We start from the raw sequence: 19,226 nt of genomic DNA, 5'->3' as shown, positions 1-19,226 counted from the left end.
GCTATGTTCCTGCCTCCTTGGTCTCCCCACATTTTCAGCTCTGCCTCTGAATCAGCTGAATTCAGCTGTGTGAATCCATCAAGCTTCTCCTGGTTTCCCACACCTCAACCCCCCACTTCCCCTGCCATGACCTGGAAACTCACAGCAATAATGTGGAACAATTGTACAGCCTGAATCTTTTCCTCTCAAACCACAGCGGGCATTGATGTTAGTTGCCTGATGTTAGTACCTTGAAAACATTATTTCCTGTTATTTTTCCAAGTATTCTGGTTGTTTCAGTGGGAATTTTTGGTGAGAAGTAGAGGTCACTTTTAAGCTAAGCCAATCCTGAAAATGGCACTGAGCTCCTATGAAGCCTCATTTGAGTGACAGAAAGGGCTGTCTTCTCCAAACTTACTCATCTGTATAAGATGTATACAATGACTCAAAGCAAGTCATTTTTATCAGAGAAGCACTGAACAAAGAGGTTAGCAGCTTCCATGCTCCCCCTCTATTCACCCTTTGCCCAATAACAGGACACTGTAAGTCTGGACACTCTTCTCAGGATAGATGTTGTCTGCAAAGAATATAGTTTGGCTACTGCTGGGAAAATTGAAAGAATAGAATCCAAATGTCAGGTGTACTGATAACAAGCAGAATGCAATATCCCTAATATGGCATCAAGACCAAGTTACAACCTTTATATAATCCTTTGACTCTCTCTCTTTTGTTTCCAGAAAAAAGGAACCTTTTCCCAAATAACCCTCCTCCCCTAGCATTGCTGCATCAGAATTGGAAGTTCACTCCTCACTGGCTAATTTACACATATGCTTAGGTAATTAGGAATGGGTGCATTCTTCCTATTGGTTCAACAACTATATCTTGCTTATGTTCTAAACAAAATAAGCCAAAAATTTCTTGCATTTACCATTGCAGATATTCATACTGAAGTTACAAGCAGTGTTTGCATTGTCACATCTAGTCCCTTTAATGAAACCAATACATTTTAAACCTACACATAGTCAATATTTACTTTTACCATTCCCAAAGCCAAAACAGAATCACAACTTAGATACATTAAACAAACAGAATTTTATGGAGTTGTCATTTATTCGTGAACCAAATTTTTAGACATGGTTTCCTAAAATATATACATGCTTGCAGTTGTATAGCTTATTAACTTTTTTAAACATTCAAAAGGAAAAGGATCTCTTTTGGATCTAGCTTAATTTCATTTTATTAAGTAGGAAACTAGAATTTATCTGTCAGAATTTATCTGTCAGTCTCTAAAGCCACAGACATGGTTAGAAGCAAAACTCATTTCTTAATTCTCAGTTCAGTGTCCTTTTTATTACCCTTTGCTTTTTCTCAGGCAACCAAAGAGGCATTAAAATATATTTTGCAAAACTGTTGATTCTGGCTACACCTACGCCATGGGAAATAGTGACTAACACATCAGTTTATAAAATATGTTAATAAATTTTGTTAACCGAATTATAAAATAAATGAATTCAGAAAATTCATTTATGTTGTCAAAATCTATTTTAACTTTCCTTGGAGGATTTTGCTTTTCAAATGTAGGAAATCAGTATTCTCCCTTAATTCATTGAGGAAATAGAGAAAAATTCCCTTCTATCATTGTCACAAAGAAATAGTAATCTGCTTCACTTTTTTTCTCTCTCTCCCCATGTCTGGTTTTCCATAGGAGTCTTCTTCTTTTTGAATAACTTTGCTATTCTTTGCAACTAGACAAAAATAAAGATTCACCATATCTGTGTCAGGCATCTTTCTTCAGTAAACTCATTATGTCCTTAATCTCTATCCCTGTCTGTCTCTTGTGACTTAACAAAGGTAAGAATATGGTTAAGACCACAAAATTTGAAATGTGATCATAAATGAAGTAGAATATTTCTGATAAAAAGAAAGAAAATTTCATTATTGCTTTCCCTTATATTATGATTTTAATATCATTTGTATGATATGCCCATGGAGAAAATTTAAATATATTTCATAAGTCATCTAAAAAATATAACTGTTTATGTTATATTCTCCTTTTGATTTATGAGAATTAACAGTGAGGAAAAACTAGTTAGGCCTCAGGAGAGCAGACTTAACAAAATAGTTGTTTAATAGTAAAAATTAAGGAAAAAAACACAATAAATAGCATGCATTCATTTTTGATAGCATGATAAAGATTAGACCTGTTCTCATAATGCATTATTTCCATAAAGTTGTTTTACATATTTTATTTTAAAATTCCTTTCCTTATAGGTAGTTTGGGCCAATTCATATAAAGTCGGTTGTGCAATTACAATGTGTCCTACACTTGGGAACCATGAAACTGCCATATATGTATGCAACTATGGACCTGCGTAAGTTATTTTGCTATTCAAAATATTTTAAATTAAAATACATGTTAAGAATTGTTTCCAAAATAGAACCTTATACTAAAGAGACAAGTATATTTTTGATAAGTGAAGTCTCGTGCTCGCTTCGGCAGCACATATACTAAAATTGATAAGTGAAGTCTCTCTCTATAACACTACTCAAAAGAAATACATTAAAATAGAAGGTGGTGAGAGAATATTACCTTATGTAAAAAAATTATACCTGTCATGAAATAATTAAACTTGAGAGTGAATATTATGGAAACTTTAAAGTTTAAAAAAAAAAGATAACAAAATACATTGTCACAGTAATATCTAAATATTTGGAACACAAAATAGGGTGGCAGAGGCTTATCTAGTGTAACATACTGGGGAAGAGTAAATGATTGAGAATGACAGTGAAAAGCATAGTTTTCTAGGAAAAGAATATCATAATTTTTAATTGCCTTGCTGATAACTTTATATCTAAATGGAAATAGAACATTAGCCTAAGGGGAATCCCAAACAATGAAATTCTGGAACTCTTATCCCAATACATAGAAACATGAAAGAAGATAAAAATCAGTTAGTAGTTCATCTCTTTTAACAAACAAAATTTTAAAAACAAAATGTACAAAAAAATGAAAACACAGGTAAAGAATAAATATATATAATTTGCAAAAACAATCTGATATGTGCAAAAATTGCTATGGAGAGGTACAAAATGTGTACATCTCTTTCTGTATTTTCTATGGTTCTCTCTCAGTTAAAAATAAAAACAAGAATGACAAATACACACCCTTAAAACTTGGGGCAGAGTACAATTTTTATAAATACCAGAGAAATTGCAGAACCACTGAATGCTTATTTATTACCATTCAAAATAGAATACACAGAGAAAAAAGAATCCAAAAAAGATAAAAAGAGCATCAGTTATCTGTGAGATAAGTTTAGGGAGAAATGGTTTCCTGAAAGACAGGGACAGAAAAATATTTGAAGAAATATGGCCCAAAACTTTCCAAGCTTAAGGAAAATTATAAACTCACTGACCCAAGAAGGCTAACAAATCCCAAATCTGCAGAAAGAAAACTACACCAACTCACCTTAAAATAAAAAATTTCAAAACCACTAATAAGAGAAAATTTTAAAAGCAACCAGACAACTAAGACATGTTACATACAGAGGAAAAGATAAGGATGATAGATTTTTCAGTGGAAATAATGTCAGAGACAGAACAGCAATATCTTTAAATACTGGAAGAAAAAAAAAACTGTCCACTGAAAATTTTATATCTTTTGAAAATGTTTCAAAATTAACAAACCATTGGAAATGGTAACCACATGGGTAATATATAGGATGTTTTTCTTATTATTTAACTCTCTTTCAAAGATAATTATTTAATTAAAGATAACAGCAGTATATTGTGAGAGTTACAACTACATAAAACTAAAATATGTGAGAACTGTAGCACAAAGGTTAAAAGAGAAAAATGGAAGTATATTAAAGTTCTACTCTACATTAAATGCAATAATTTAACTTGACTGTGTTAAGTAGAAGATACATATTATAAACCCTAAAGTAACTACTTAAATAATAAAACAAACAGCTATAGCAAAGACACCAGCAAAGCATGTAAAATTAGATTTCAAAATATTCAATTAATACAAAGAAAGGCAGAAAAAGAGGAAAAGGGAACAACAAACAGATGAGACAAACAGAATAAATAAAATGATAGCCTCAACCTAACTTGAATCAATAATCACATCAAATGTAAATGGTATACCCAAAATAAAAGGAGGAGATTGCAAGATTGGATAAGAACTCAAGAACCAATTATATTCTGCCTGCAGGAGCACATTTTATTTCTTTTAAGATTTTATTTTTAAGTAATCTTTACACCCAATGTGGGGTTCTAACTCAGAACCCTGAGATCTAGAGTTACATGCTCCACTGACTGACACAGCCAGGCACCCCTATGAAAGCACACTTTAAATATAAAGACAGAAATAACAAGAAATCAACCACAAGAAAAAGTCTGTGAAGAACATAAATATACAGAGGTTAAATAATATCCTACTAAACAACAAATGAGTCAAATAAGAAATCAAAGGGGAAATACAAAAAATACATGGAGACAAATGAAAATGAAAACACAACAGTCCAAAACCTTTGGGATGCAGCAAAAGCTGCTCTAAGATGGACATTTATAATAATACAAACCTACTGCAAGAAGCAAGAAAAATCTCAAATAAATAACCTAACCTTTACTTAAAGGAGCTCAAAAAGAAAAGAAACAGGGGCACATGGGTAGCTCAGTTGGTTAAGCATCTGATTCTTGATTTCTGCTCAGGTCATGATCCCAGGGTTGTGTGATTAAGCCCCGCATCAGGCTCTGTGCTGAGCTTGGAGCCTGCTTGGGACTCTCTCCCTCTCTCTCTGCCCCTCCCCTACTCACAGTCTCTCTTTCTCTCTCAAAATAAATAAATAAACGTTTAAAAAAGAAAAAGAAAAAACCCCAAAACATCAGAAGGAAAGATATAATAAAGATTAGGGCAGAAATACACAAAATAGAAACTAAAAAAAAAAAGGAAAGAAAGAAAAAAAGAATGAAAGAAAGAAAGACACACAATAGAACAAATTTATGAAACTAGAATCTGGTTCTTTGAAAAGATAACCAAAATTGATAAACCTTTAGTTGGACTCACTGAAAAAAAAAAAAAAGAGAGTGGCAGTACTCAAATAAAATCATAAATGAAAGAGAATAAATAAGAAATGATACCATAGACATATAAAAAATTCTAAGAGAATATTATGAAAAATTATATACCAACAAATTGGACAACCTAGAAGAAATAAATAAATTCCTAGAAACATATAACCTACAAAAACTGAATCAGGAAGAAGTAGAAAATTTGATCAGATTGATTATCAGAAATGAAATTGAATCAGTAATCAAAAAACTCCCCAAAAAACAAAAGTTCAGAACCAGATGACTTCACAGGTGAATTCTCCCAAACATTTAAAGAAGTAATTCTTTGCCTTCTCAAACTATTCCAAAAAATAGAAAAAGGAAAATTTTAAAATTCATTCAATGAGGCTACTACCTTGATAGAAAAACCAGATAAAGACATCACAAAAAAAGGAGTACTGTAGGACAATATCTCTGATGAACACAGATGCAAAAATTCTCAACAAAATATTAGCAAACCAAACCCAACAATACATTTAAAAATCATTCACCATGATCAAGTGAGATTTATTCCTGGGATGCAAAGGTGGTTCAATATTCACAAATCAATTAACATGATATATCACATCAATAAGAGAAAGGATGAAAAACATATGATTATTTCAATAGATGCAGAAAAAACATTTGACAAAGTACAACATCCATTCATGATAAAAAACCCTCAACAAAGTAGGTTTAGAGGGAACAGACGCCAACATAACAAAGGCCATATATGAAAAACCCACAGCTAATATCATACTCAATGGTAAAAAACGGAGAGTTTTCCCCCTAAGATCAGAAACAAGACAAGAATGTCCACTCTCACCACTTTTATTCAACATAGACACAGCAATCAGGAAGAAAAAGAAATAAAAGGCATCCAGATTGGTAAGGAAGAAGTAAAACTTTCATTATTTGCATATGTCATGATATTATATATAGAAAACCCTAAACTCCACCAAAAAAACTACTAGAACTGATAAATGAATTCAGTAAGGTTGCAGGATACAAAATCAATGTAGAGAAATTCATTGCATTTCTATACACTAATAATAAAGTAGCAGAAAGAGAAATTAAGAAAACAATCCAATTTACAGTTTCACCAAAAATAATGAAATATCTAGGAATAAATTTAACCAAGGAGGTGAAAGACTATAAAACATTGATGAAAGAAATCGAAGACAACAGAAATAAATGGAAAGATATTCCATGCTCATGAATTGAAAGAACAAGTATTGTTAAAAATGTCTATACTACCCAAAGCATCTATAGGCTTAATGCAATCCCTATCAAAATACCAATAGCATTTTTCACAAAAGTAGAACAAATAATGCTAAAGTTTGTACAGAACCACAGAAGATATCAAATAGTCAAAGCAATCTTGAAAAAGAATAAAAATGGAAGTATCACAATCCTAGATTTCAAGATCTATTACAAACCTATAATAATCAAAACAGCATGGTACTGACACAAAAACAGACACAAAGATCAATAGAAGAGAATAGGGAGCCCCAAAAGAAACCTATGATTATACGGTCGATTAATCTTTGACAAAGAAGACAAGAATATGCAATGGAAAAAAGACAGTCCCTTCAACAAATGGTGCTGAGAAAGCTGGACAGCTACATGCAAAAAAAAAAAAAAAAAAAAAAAAAAAAGAAAGAAAAGAAAAAGAAAAAAAAATTACACTGGACCACTTTCTTACACCATATACAAAAATAAACTTAAAATGGATTAAGGACCTAAATGTGAGACATGAAACCATTAAAATCCTGTAAGAGAACATAGGCAGTAATTTTTCTGACATTGGTCATAGCAACATTTTTCTAGATATGTCTCCCAAGGCAAGGGAAACAAAAGTAAAAATAAACTATTGGGACTATATAAAAATAAAAAGCTTCAGCTCAGTTAAGGAAATAATCAACAAAACTAAAAGACAACTTACTGAATGGGAGAAAGATATTTGGAAATGACATATGTGATAAAGGATTAGTATCCAAAATGTATACAGAACTTATACAAGTCAACACACACACAAAAACAAATAATCCAATTAAAAGTGGGTCAAACAGGGGCACCTGAGTGGCTCAGTAAGTTAAGCATCCAACTTCAGGTCAGGTCATAATCTCATAGTTTGTGAGTTCTAGAGTTCTAGCCCCATATCAGGCTCTCTGCTGTCAGCACAGAGCCTACTTCAGATCCACTGTCCCCCTACCCTCTGCCCCTCCTCTGCTTGTGTGTGCATTTGCACGCACTCTTTTATTCCCAAAAATAAATAAACATTAACAAAAATAAAAATGGGTCAAAGACATGAATAGACATTTCTCCAAAGAAGACATACACATGTCCAAAAGACATATGAAAAGATGCTCAACATCACTTATCATCAGGGAAATGCAAATCAAAACCACAATGAGGTATCACCTCACACCTGTCAGAATGGCTAATATAACAAACTAATGAAACAACAAGTATTGGTGAGGATGTGAAGAAAAAGGAACCCTCATGCACTGTTGGTGAGAATGCAAACTGCTATAGCTACTGTGGAAAACAGAATTACCATATGATCCAGTAATTCCACTATGGGGTATTTATCCAAAGAACATGTAAACAGTAATTCAAAAATATATATGTATCCCTATGTTTATTGCAGCATTATTTACAATAGCGAAATTATGGAAGCAACCCAGCTGTCCATCAATTGATGAATGGATAAAGAAGCCATATATATATAATGGAATATTACTCAGCCATAAAAAAGAATAAAATCTTGCCACTTGCAAGAACATGGATGGATTTAGACAGTATAATGCTAAGTGAAATAAGTCATCCAGAGAAAGAAAAATATCATATGATTTCACATTTATGGAATCTAAGAAACAAAACAAAGAAAAAAAGGGACAAACCAAAAAAACAGAATCTTAACAACAGAGAACATACTAATGGTTACTAGAGGGGAAGTAGGTGGAGGAATGGGAATAGGAAGGAATTAAAAGAGTACACTTTTCATGATAAACACTGAGTAATGTATAGTGATTATTGAATCACTATATTATACATATATGTATAATATACATATAATGTACATTATATATGTATAATCACTATATTATACATCTGAAATTAATATAACCCTGCATGTTGACTACACCTGGAATTTACATAAATAAATAAATATATACATACATACATAAATACAATTAAAATAAATCAAAAAACAAACAAAAATAGATTAAAAGTACAAGAATGGAAAAAGGTTTACTATGCTAACATTAGGTAAAAGAAAGCAGCAGCATCTATATTAATAACAGATAATGTGGATTATAGAGCAAAGAATAATACCAGAAATAAAGAAGGTCGTTTCAAAATGACAGTAGGGTTAATCAAGAAGCAACCTGAATGAAATGGAAAAGTTCCTCCAGGAACACAAACTGCAAAGGATAAATGAGATCAAGGAAAACCACAGAGCAGTATCTCTTATGAACATAGGTACAAAATTATAAACAAAATTTAGCATTTGAATCCAACAATATAGTAAAAGCATAATACACCTTGTCCAAATAGAATTTATTCCAGGAATATAAGGGTGATGTAGCATTCTAAATACATCCATCACTGTAATTCACCATAGAATCAACCTAAAAATAAAGATCACATGATCATCTCAACAGATTGAGAAAAAGCCAAACATTCATTCCTGATAAAAGCTCTCAGCAAGCTGGAAACAGAAGGGAACTTCCTAAACCTAATAAAGGGCATCTGTGAAAAACCTATATATAATATTATACCAATAGTAAAACACTTTTTGCAAAGTACCAAAGAGTAAATATGCTAGGCTTTGCATGCCATATACATTCTGTTACCTTCATCTTTGTTTTTATTTTGTTTTAAAAAGTCCATTAAGAATTAAAAAAAAAAAAAATTCTTTGCTTGCAGACTACACAAAAGCAGGCCAGATTTGGCCTATGTGTCATACTTTGCTGACTTCTGGTCTATAGGTCTATATAAAAAAAATCTAATGGAATCTATGAAAATTCTTCTAAAACTATTAAGTAAATTTAGCAATTTTTCAGGATATAAGATCAATATACAAAAACTCAATTACATGTCCATATACTAGCAATAAACAATCATAAATTGAATTAAAATAACTACCATTTATAACTGCATCAAAAATATAAATTATCTAGGGATAAATCTGGCAGAAGATACAAAAGACCTATATACTGGAAACTACACAATATTCATGACAGGGGTATCTGGGTGACTCAGTTGGTTAAGTGTCCCACTTGATTTCAGCTCAGGTCATGATCTCACCATTCGTGGGATTGGCCCCCCCACTGGGCTTTGCACTGAGAGCACAGAGCCTGCTTGTAATTCTCTCTTCCCACTCCCCTGGTTGTGCAATGTGTACATGCTCTCTCTCAAAATTAATAAATAAACATTTAAAAAAATATATTCATGACAGAAATTAACAAAGAAACAATGGGAGAGATTATACCTTATTAATGGATTAAAAGACTCAATATTGTTAAGATGCGATTTTCACTGAATTGACCTATAAATTCAGTACAATCCCAATAAAAATTCCAGATTTTTATTGTAGAAATTGACAGACTGATCATAAAATTCTTATGGAAACGAAAAGGACTTAGAATAGCCAAATCAATGCTGAAAAAAATTGTAGAGCTAACATTATGTTTTTCAGAATTATTAAAGCTAGAATAATCACAACATTGTGATATTAATGTAAAATTAAATTAGATCAGTGGAACAGAATGTAGAGTTCAGAAATAAACCCCATACATGGTTGTTCACATATGTTCAACTAATTTTCCAAAAATGCACAAAGACAATGCAATGTAAAAAAGATTTTTAAACAAATGGTTCTGGAACAGTTTATCATCCATATATAAAAAACAAAAATAAACTTAGATCTACACAACACACAACCTATAATAATGAACTCAAAACGGATCATAGACCTAAATGTTCCAACCCAAAACTGTTGGAAGAAAACACAGATGAAGCCTTTGTGACCTTAAGATAGCCCCCAATTTTTTTTAGCTATCACATCAAAGCCATGATCCATAAAGGAACAAATTGATAAATTGGGTTTAATTAACATTTAAAATTAATGTTTTTCAAAGACACTGGTAAGAAAATGAAAAAACATGCCTCAGGGAGAAAATGTTTGTAAAGCATCTATAATAAAGGTCTTATATTGAGAATATGCAATGAACTCTCACAATTCAATATTAGGAAAACTTAAAATTTAAATTTTTTTTAAATGGACAAAAGATTAACAGGGAAGAAATGCAGATGGCAAATAAGCACAAGAAAAAATTCTCAACATCATTAATCATTAGGGAAACACACATTAAAACTACAATGAATACCACTACACAATTAGAATGGCTAAGGACTGGCCAATCCAAATCCAGACAAGGAAGCAAAGCAATTAGAATTCTCAAGACTGCTGGCAAAAATATAGTGTTACAACTACTTTGTAAAACCTGTGTGGTAGTTACATAAAAAGTTAAATATGCACCTAGCACATGATCTATTCATTTCACTTCTAGGTATTTATCCAAGGAAATGTAGGTCCACATAAAGACTTGTAGAATAATGTTCAAAGTGTGCACAGTAACTTTATTTGTAATAGTCAAAATCTGTAATAACCCAAATGTCCATCAACAGTTGAATAAATAAATTGCAGCATATTCTTTAATGGAATACTACTACTCATGTTATTAATGTTTTTCTTTGTGTACTCTAGGTACGTAATACTTTTCAAAGTCTTCCACAGATACAGAGATGGGTGTGGGGTGGAGAAGAGGTTTCTTAAATGTAACAATTTACCTTACTGAAAAGCAGGCATAATAGTTGCAAATCTTTTTGGTACCTCATCAAACCGAACTACGTAAGAACTAGTGTATTGTATATAAAGCATGTTTCCACTTGCAATTTAAATTGTATTTATTCTATTTATAAAATCAAGAGATAATCACAGTGTTTACTACAAAAACTTTGTGGCTATCCCATGCATAATTATATTGGATTCACACCTAATTTGTATTCTATAAAATATTCAAGAATATAACTGTTGTGTGGATTAGGGACATCTGTAAAGAACAGTTCTAATGGTTTCATTTTACAAAATAAAGGAGCATAAACTTGGGACAAAAATTGTTATTTTTCCTTTTAAACATTCATGAGTGAGTGACCAAAACAACGTGCATAAATTCATGCACAAATTTAGAGAAATTAATAGCCCTTTGGCTAACCAATGGTTCTCTTTTTTTACAGAGGAAATTTTCCAAATAGGCCCCCTTACACTAGAGGAGTATCCTGCTCTTTGTGTGCAAAAGAAGAAACCTGCGAAAACAAGCTCTGCCGTAAGCAAAAAGGAAAAAAAAAATTCATTTTATTCTGAGAGCAAAGTTTCCATGAATTAATTGTATTTTAAAATTTGGATCCTCAAGTGTATAGAGAGTTATTGACAAGATTTGATTGCTGCTATATGATGATATAAATCATTTGTCATAAATTATGTTTAAATTTTTTTAATGTTTATTTTTGAGACAGAGAGTGGGAGAGAGACAGACAGAGCATGAGTGGGGGAGGGTCAGAGAGGGAGGGAGACACAGAATCCAAAGCAGGCTCCAGGCTCTGAGCTGTCAGCACAGAGCCTGATGCGGGACTTGAAACCACTAGCTGTGAGATCATGACCTGAGCTGAAGTCAGAAGCTCAAACTAGTGAGCCACCCAGGCATCCCATGAACTAATTATCATATTTAAATTCAGATGATCCCTCCTTTCTTCACTGATTATTTTTCCTTTCAAGCTAAAGGACAGAAAGGAGTAAGATATAAGTATGATCCAGTTTGCTACTATACTCAAAATAACTATTCGTTGAGGTATATTTGTATTTGCTTCTAATCACCTCCTTTTATTAGTTATTGTTAAAATAGTGGCTCATTCAGAAGTAATGCATTAACCGATGTCCAAATGAATTGCGATTTAAAGCTACTATGTTTCTCTTCCATTATCAGCCTTTTGGTTCTCACAACAGAGGATTTTTTTTAAGGATAAGTGCCTATATTCTGTATTGAAAAAGAATTTTGAGTGAAACGGGAAGAGAGATGACCTGAAAATTGTGAGGAGGAGGGGGATTAGGAAGGAGAAGAGTAGGAAGAGAAGATTTGGTGCCACAAAAGAAGACACAAAAAGAATCCATATTAAATGATTCATTTATATAAAGTTCAAAAATCAGCCAAACTAACCTACCTTTGGCATTTGGAGTCAGGATATGGTTACCTTTAGAGAGGAAAGAGGAATTAGTTGAGTAGAAGAGGATGCAAGAATGACTTTCTACACCTATGCTATGGTGATCTACATCTGTTCACTTTGTAATAATTTATCAATCTTTCCATTTATGAGGTACGCATACTTCCATATTCATATTATACTTCAGTTAAACAATGAGTCGGAAGTATGGCCTCTCTAATTTTAAATTTCATTCAAAGCAGCTTAAAACATAAATTGATTATATATCTCCTACTTGAAAATTAATATTTTTTAATTAAAAGGGCATAAAAATAACAGTGATACGTATCGCTCTTCTTTTTCAAATTTCATTTAAATTCAAGTTAGTTAATGTATTGTGTAATAATGGTTTCAGGAGTAGTATTTAGTGATTCATCCGTTACATATTTAACACCCAGTGTTCTTCCCAAAAAGTGCGCTCCTCAATGCCCATCACCCATTTATCCCACCTCCCACTCAACACCCGGCCAGCAAGCCTCAGTTTGTTCTCTGTATTTAAGAGTCTCTTATGGTTTGCTTCCCTCTCTGTTTTTATCTTATTTTCCCTTCCCTTCCCCTATGTGCATCTGTTTTGTTTCTTAAGTTCCACATATGAATGAAATCATATGATATTTACCTTTCTGTGACTGACTTTTTTCACTTAGCATAATACATTCCAGTTCCATCCATGTTGTTGCAAATGGCAAGATTTCATTCTTTTTGATCCCTGAGTAATATTCCATTATATATGTGTATATAAATATATATATGTATATATATGTATATACGTATACATATATGTGTGTGTGTATGTGTATATACATATATATATGTATATATATATATGTATATACATATACCACATCTTCTTTATCCATTCATCAGTAGATGGACATTTGGACTCTTTCCATAATTTGGCACTTTCTCTTTTCTTTTTTTACTTCTCCTTCCTGTCCAGTATGTAGGCCACTGTTATTTCTCACCTGAACTAGTAGTTTCCCACTTCTCCTCTTCTCCAAATTGTTTTACAGAAAATCGAGATCAAATCACTTAAAAAAAAATTTTTTTTAATGTTTATTTATTTTTGAGACAGAGGGAGACAGAACATGAGTTGGGGAGGGGCATAGAGAGAGGGAGACACAGAATCTGAAACAGGCTCTGGGCTCTGAGCTGTCAGCACAGAGCCCGATGTGGGGCTTGAACCCACGAACCGTGAGATCATGACCCAAGCCAAAGTTGGACGCTTAACCGACTGAGCCACCCAGGCACCCCCAAATCACTTTTCTTAAAATTCTTCAATTTCTTCTTACTCCAATTAGAGAAAAATATGACTGTCTTCCAAGATCAACAAGCCCAGGCATGATCGTTCTGGCTCTTCCTTTTCTCCCCTACCATTTTTTGTTATCCTCCTTTTGACACACTAAGCTCCATGAACACCACCCTCAAATACTCCATCCTCTTTCTGAAATCTCCAGCATCTGGATCACCTGTGGTTCTGTTTCTAGTTCCAAGATTGTTTTGTTTTCTTTTGGTTTTGGTAATATGCTCTGTTTGTTGGTGTGGTGAATTGTCTTTAAAGATGGCCAATAATGATTCCTCTCCTCCTTATACATATGCCACTCCTCCCAAAAAAGTGGAGACTATTTCTCCTCCCCTTGAATAAGGCCTTCATGTTGTGCCAGTTCTGGGCCTACCCTTTAGAGGAGACTTGGCAACTTAGGTTTTTGTTCTGATGGAAGCTCCCAGCATTTCCAGAAATTCGTCCCCTCCTGCTGGAGAGGTCACACTGAGAAAAGCCTCGGAAGAGGACAGGTCATCTTTCTGTTTCAACCCCGGTTGCACTCCAGCTATAGGCAGCTATGTCTTTGAGACCCGATGACATTACATGGAGCAGAATAATTGCCTGCCAGAGTCAGCCAATCCAGATAATTGTAAGAAATAATAACAAATTGTTATTGTTTTAAGCTCTTTAATTCGGGAAGTTTGCTTCATAGCAGTACATTACAAAAACACTTGGTATACGCCTATTAAGTTTCTTTTAAACATCTAACAACATGTGTAAAACAAAAATGTAGAGTTCTCCTTTTCCTCTGCTGAACAGAAAGAGTCGGGGTTGTTCACCTTAATCCAAACACAACTTAGTCAACGCTGGCTTAGAATTCATGTAAGGGTTTGGCCCTGTTCTACGGGTGTAGACTTCTAGGGCTTTCCACTGTTTGACCCTGTTCTAAGGGTAGACTTCTAGGACTTTCCACTGAGACACTGGTGTGTTCAATGTTGCCTTTTCCTAATGGGTTCTGAATTCCAATGCTTATTGCTTTAGCACTCTGAAATTACTGAAAAATCTGCTTTGCTTTCCAGAGAATTTCACCCTAGGATTTTAGCCTCCTGCCCCTCATAGCTTCCAAATTAAACAAATAGTTTGAGTACAAAATGGCCATCTCTTTGGCTCATTTCCTCTCCTCCACCTTTACCTTTCACCCAGATCTTGAACTACTCAATTCTCCAATTTTCTCTCTCTAGTCTTACAAGACTAACAAAAGCTCTGCTGGTTCTATTTCCCAAACATCAACCTCTGCCTGGGCAAAGCCCAGATTTTTAGCCCTATACCTGTGCCCCAAATGAACAAATGGCTCCAGAGAAAAAAGCAGCTTTCATAACACCAGCCCATCTCTCCGTGGATCTACAGCTCTAAAATCTTGACCCTCCAGTCTTTGTTGCTTTAGGAAATCTCTGAGGCTCTTAAACACTTTCTTGTTGTACTTTATCTGGATTTTCTAGTTGTGCTTAATGAGGACTTTTGTCTGTCATACGTTTCTACATCCCAAGATTCCAGCAGTTATTAACAATGGGTTTCCAAGAGAGCACCACACAGCTTCAAAGTCTATGTTAACATTTGCTGTCTGGTAGGAGCTGTTTTCCCAACTTGTTTCTTTTCTAAATTATTCAGAAATTACTTGCCTCTTCTTGGACCTCTGCTCTTGCAAATTAATGTTAGGATAAGCTTATCAATTCCACAGAAGACCTTGAAATTTTGGTTGGAATTACATTGAATCTATAGATAAATTGGGAAAGAAACATCTTTGCTCTGGTTTCCACTTGTTTAAAGCCTATGATTTTTGATTTGTGCCTTTTCTCTTTTATGTTGATCAGTGTTTATATAAACTCAATTTTTAGTTTTGCTGACTTCCTTTTTGAGAGACGGGAGGAGATATAGCATAAGGGCTAAATGTATAGGTCTTAGAGTCAGATGGCTTAACTCAGAAGGTGAGTGATTTGTCCCCAAGTTAAAGAAGTTCTCAATAAACTTTGGCTACTATTATAGTTAAGGCCTCATTATTTTCTATCATTTGACCTAGTTTGTGTTTTTCATAGCACTAATCACTCTCTGCAATGATAAACTTTATTCATTTTTATTTATTGATTTTAAAATTGATGATAGATTTTTCTCCCCTTACTTTTCTGTAAGGAAACTTTATTTTTTCCTGATAACTATTTATACCCAAAGCCTATAATTATGTTCAATACATAGTAGACACTGAAAAAGTGAATGAATGAATAAAAAATAAACAAATGAATTCCTAAAAAATGCAGGAGCTTGTTAAAGACAGGGGAAAGAAAAAATGATGAGGGAAAGACATAGAGCAAATTTTGGAACAAGAACCACACCAGAAAGGAATGAAATATTTAATGGAGGGCTCTGGGTACTAAAAAGTCAACATGAAAGAATTACAGAATTACATTCTTTTTCAGGGAATAAAGGCCATGGCAGAGTGCCACAAGTAAAGTTAACTCCTTTATATAGTTTTGTTGAGTTTAGGCTTTTTTGCCTTCAACATGAGAGCTGCTCTAGAAATATCTGTTGACATGACTGCTGGCAGGGATACCATATAGATTTTTAACCACTGTGGGATTGGGGGAGGAAGCTTTAATTTTCTTAAGTTAAACTAAGTTTAAAGCTAAACTAAGTTTCCTAAGTTTATTATCTTATTTAAAAGGCCAGAAAAGCAAGTGAATGTCTTTAATTCTCTAATATTTTTCTATCTTAGGTAATAAAGAACTTGATAAGACTGAAAGTACGTATCAAACTATTTCAATATTGATTCAATTACTTCCTCCCCTTGAAACTAAATGGAGCTTTTAACTGTTGTGTTTTATTGACAGAATATCCAAATTGGAGTCCACAAGGGAAGGCACCTCAGCAGATATCATGTAATTCATTGTGCCTAGTTTCTGTTCTTCTGAGACTATTTTAATCATCATTTACATACAAGAAAAATTCTCAGACATGACAATAAACGAATAGTTTATGGCTAAATGTAACTCTCATCAGTTTAATTCTTAAAATTTCTACACTTTTGTCTGTTATCCGAGTTTAATGTCTGATTTTAACAAAAGCGTATTGTAGTATAGAAGGGTTACAACAAAAAAAGGTTTTTTTAAAAAAATTATGCTGAGTGAAATAAGTCACTCAGAGAAGGGCAGATATATGCTTCACTTATATGTGGATCTTGAGAAACTTAACAGAAGACTATGGGGAAGCGAAGGGGAAAAAAAAGATACAAACAGAGAGTGAGGGAGGCAAACCACAAGCGACTATTAAATACAAAGAACAAACTAAGGGTGGATGGGGGTGGGGAAGAGGGAAAATGGGTGATGGGCATTGAGGAGGGCACTTGTTGGGATGAGCACTGGGTGTTGTATGTAAGCCAATTTTACAATTATATTCAGAAAACAAAAAATAAAAATAAAAAATAAAAATTACAATTTTACACTGGACCAAAAAAGTTCCATTCTCTAATTTTCTAGATTGTCATTTTAGTTACAGTAGACTTAAAGAACATTTCAGATATTAGATATTTTCCTCATACACCAGTAGTTTTCTTTAAGAATACCATGAACATTATTCAGAAACAAAATGTTATTAAGGAAAGTATCAGATAGTGTATAATGTCATATTATGGGCATAATCAATAGTTAGGGAAATGGATGAGAACAGATTAAACTAAAAGGGAAATCGATTAAATTTTAAGCCCTTAAAGATTTTATTTTAAAATGTGTCCTGTATAAAATAATATACCTTTTTAAATCTATACAACTGTAATATACAGTTAACAACACTTCTACAAACCAAAGAATTAGTCAATTGCAGCATTTCTTTTGTCTGAAGACAAAAAAAAAATTATTCAATTAATTCGGTTTTAAAAATCAGTTATGTTGAATTGTTCACTCCTGTGGACTAAACTATCTAGATCTTTTTCTTCTCAGCTAAAGCAACCACTGACTTTCCTCAGCTATAGGTATTAAAAACCATTTTGAAATGTATTTTTAACATGACTAATAGTTGTTTATATTGCCAAATACCTAAGAATCTCCATATAGCTGGATGATTGTTGCTATTCTTTAAAAAAAAAAAAAAGAAAAGTGATCTTATATTTCAAATCTGTTTGTATTAGTCAGGGTTCTCCAGAAAAACAGAACCAACAGGGAAGACAGAGACAGGGACAGAGACCAAGAGAGAGGGGAGGTTTTAAGAAATTGGCTTACACAACTGGGGTAGCTAGCAATTCTGAAATCTGTAGGACAAGCTGGCAGGGCAAGTAAGAGTTGCTGTTGCAGTCTTGAGCCTGAAGTCTGGGAAATTAGGCAGATTTCTATGTTGCAATCTAAAAGCAGAATTCATTCTTTTGGAAATCTCAGTCTTTGCTCTAAAGGCCTTCAACTGATTGAATACAGCCCACTCGCATTATGGAGGGTAATCTGCTTTACTTAAAGCCAACTGATTGTAAAGTTAATCACATCTAAAAAATACCTTTATAAAAATAGCTAGACTAGTGTTTCACCAAACACTTGCCACCATAGTCTAACCACACTGGCACATAAAATTATCCATCACACTGCTATTTGACATCATGCGTTTGAAAATAAATTATCAAATAAAAAAATGAATTATCTTTTTAGTAAACTATTAAATGAATAATTATCTTTTTAGTAAACTATTGCTATTTGTTTAACTATTGCATTGTTAAGATTCAAATCCATAATTAATTAACTTGCAGTTTGAAATATACTAAAGGTAAACTGACACATACACATACACTTAACTATCTGTTGTATTATTATTATGTTGCCTTCATGGATTTTTTAAACGTTTATTTATTTTGAGAAAGAGAGAGAGTAAGCAGGGGAAGAGCAGAGAGAGAGAGAGGAAGAGAGAGAATCCCAAGCAGGCTCTGTGCTGACAGCACAGATCCCACGAACCATGAGATCATGGCCTAAGCCATTATCAAGAGTCAGGTGCTTAACCAAGTGAGCCACCCAGGCACCCCCCTCATGGATTTTTTTAATTGAACTTTCTCATGAATAATTAAAACTATCCTCTGATTTTTAATATAATCACCTCCTTACTTCTGCAGATACCTTATTCATCCAAAATCTTGTTTCCTTAAATCAGATTAACTTAAATTCTACAGAACACATAAAAAAATGAATTTTTATAGAATCATATTCACTGATTTTGAAGAAATATTTGTCAGAACATTAAGTTGGCTCTGCTATAGGAACTTGTAAGTAGTGTGATTTCTCAGAAAAGGGGGTCTCTATTTGCAGAGTTCTCTATCTACATTGAGGCTGGGTAAATGGAGTACACGGTGTCTTACTTAGTGGGGCTTTCCCTCATTGGCAAGAAGAAAAAATTCTCGGTCAAGGAATTGTTTCTTCTATTCCTTATGATCACAACCACAGACTCTTCATAGGGTATCTTGGGAGGCCTGACATCACAGCAGTTCTTTTACTCTGAGCAGGATCTTTTGTGACCTTAAATAACCCTCCTATTTCACTCAGTT

General features: G+C 33.4%; 2 protein-coding genes across 10 annotated transcripts in view; one reads left to right on the top strand and one right to left on the bottom strand.

Moving 5' to 3' along the window:
- GLIPR1L1 (GLIPR1 like 1) overlaps positions 1-16,699 on the top strand; it is a 35,891-nt gene extending 19,192 nt beyond the window's left edge. The window contains exons 3-6 of the mRNA XM_053894616.1: positions 2,251-2,351; positions 11,383-11,471; positions 16,431-16,457; positions 16,546-16,699. Of these exons, the coding sequence (XP_053750591.1) occupies positions 2,251-2,351; positions 11,383-11,471; positions 16,431-16,457; positions 16,546-16,637 (309 nt within the window). The 3' untranslated portion in view covers positions 16,638-16,699. The remainder of the gene's footprint in view (positions 1-2,250; positions 2,352-11,382; positions 11,472-16,430; positions 16,458-16,545) is intronic.
- The window catches only part of CAPS2 (calcyphosine 2), a 115,992-nt gene that overhangs the window by 84,287 nt on the left and 12,479 nt on the right, over positions 1-19,226 (bottom strand). The window lies entirely within an intron of this gene.

The sequence above is a fragment of the Panthera pardus genome, unplaced genomic scaffold, assembly GCF_024362965.1.
Source record: "Panthera pardus isolate Hobbes unplaced genomic scaffold, ASM2436296v1 HiC_scaffold_6, whole genome shotgun sequence".
Lineage (NCBI taxonomy): Eukaryota > Metazoa > Chordata > Mammalia > Carnivora > Felidae > Panthera > Panthera pardus.
Note: the sequence above shows the minus strand (reverse complement) of the source record. Positions and strands in the feature narration are given on the sequence as shown.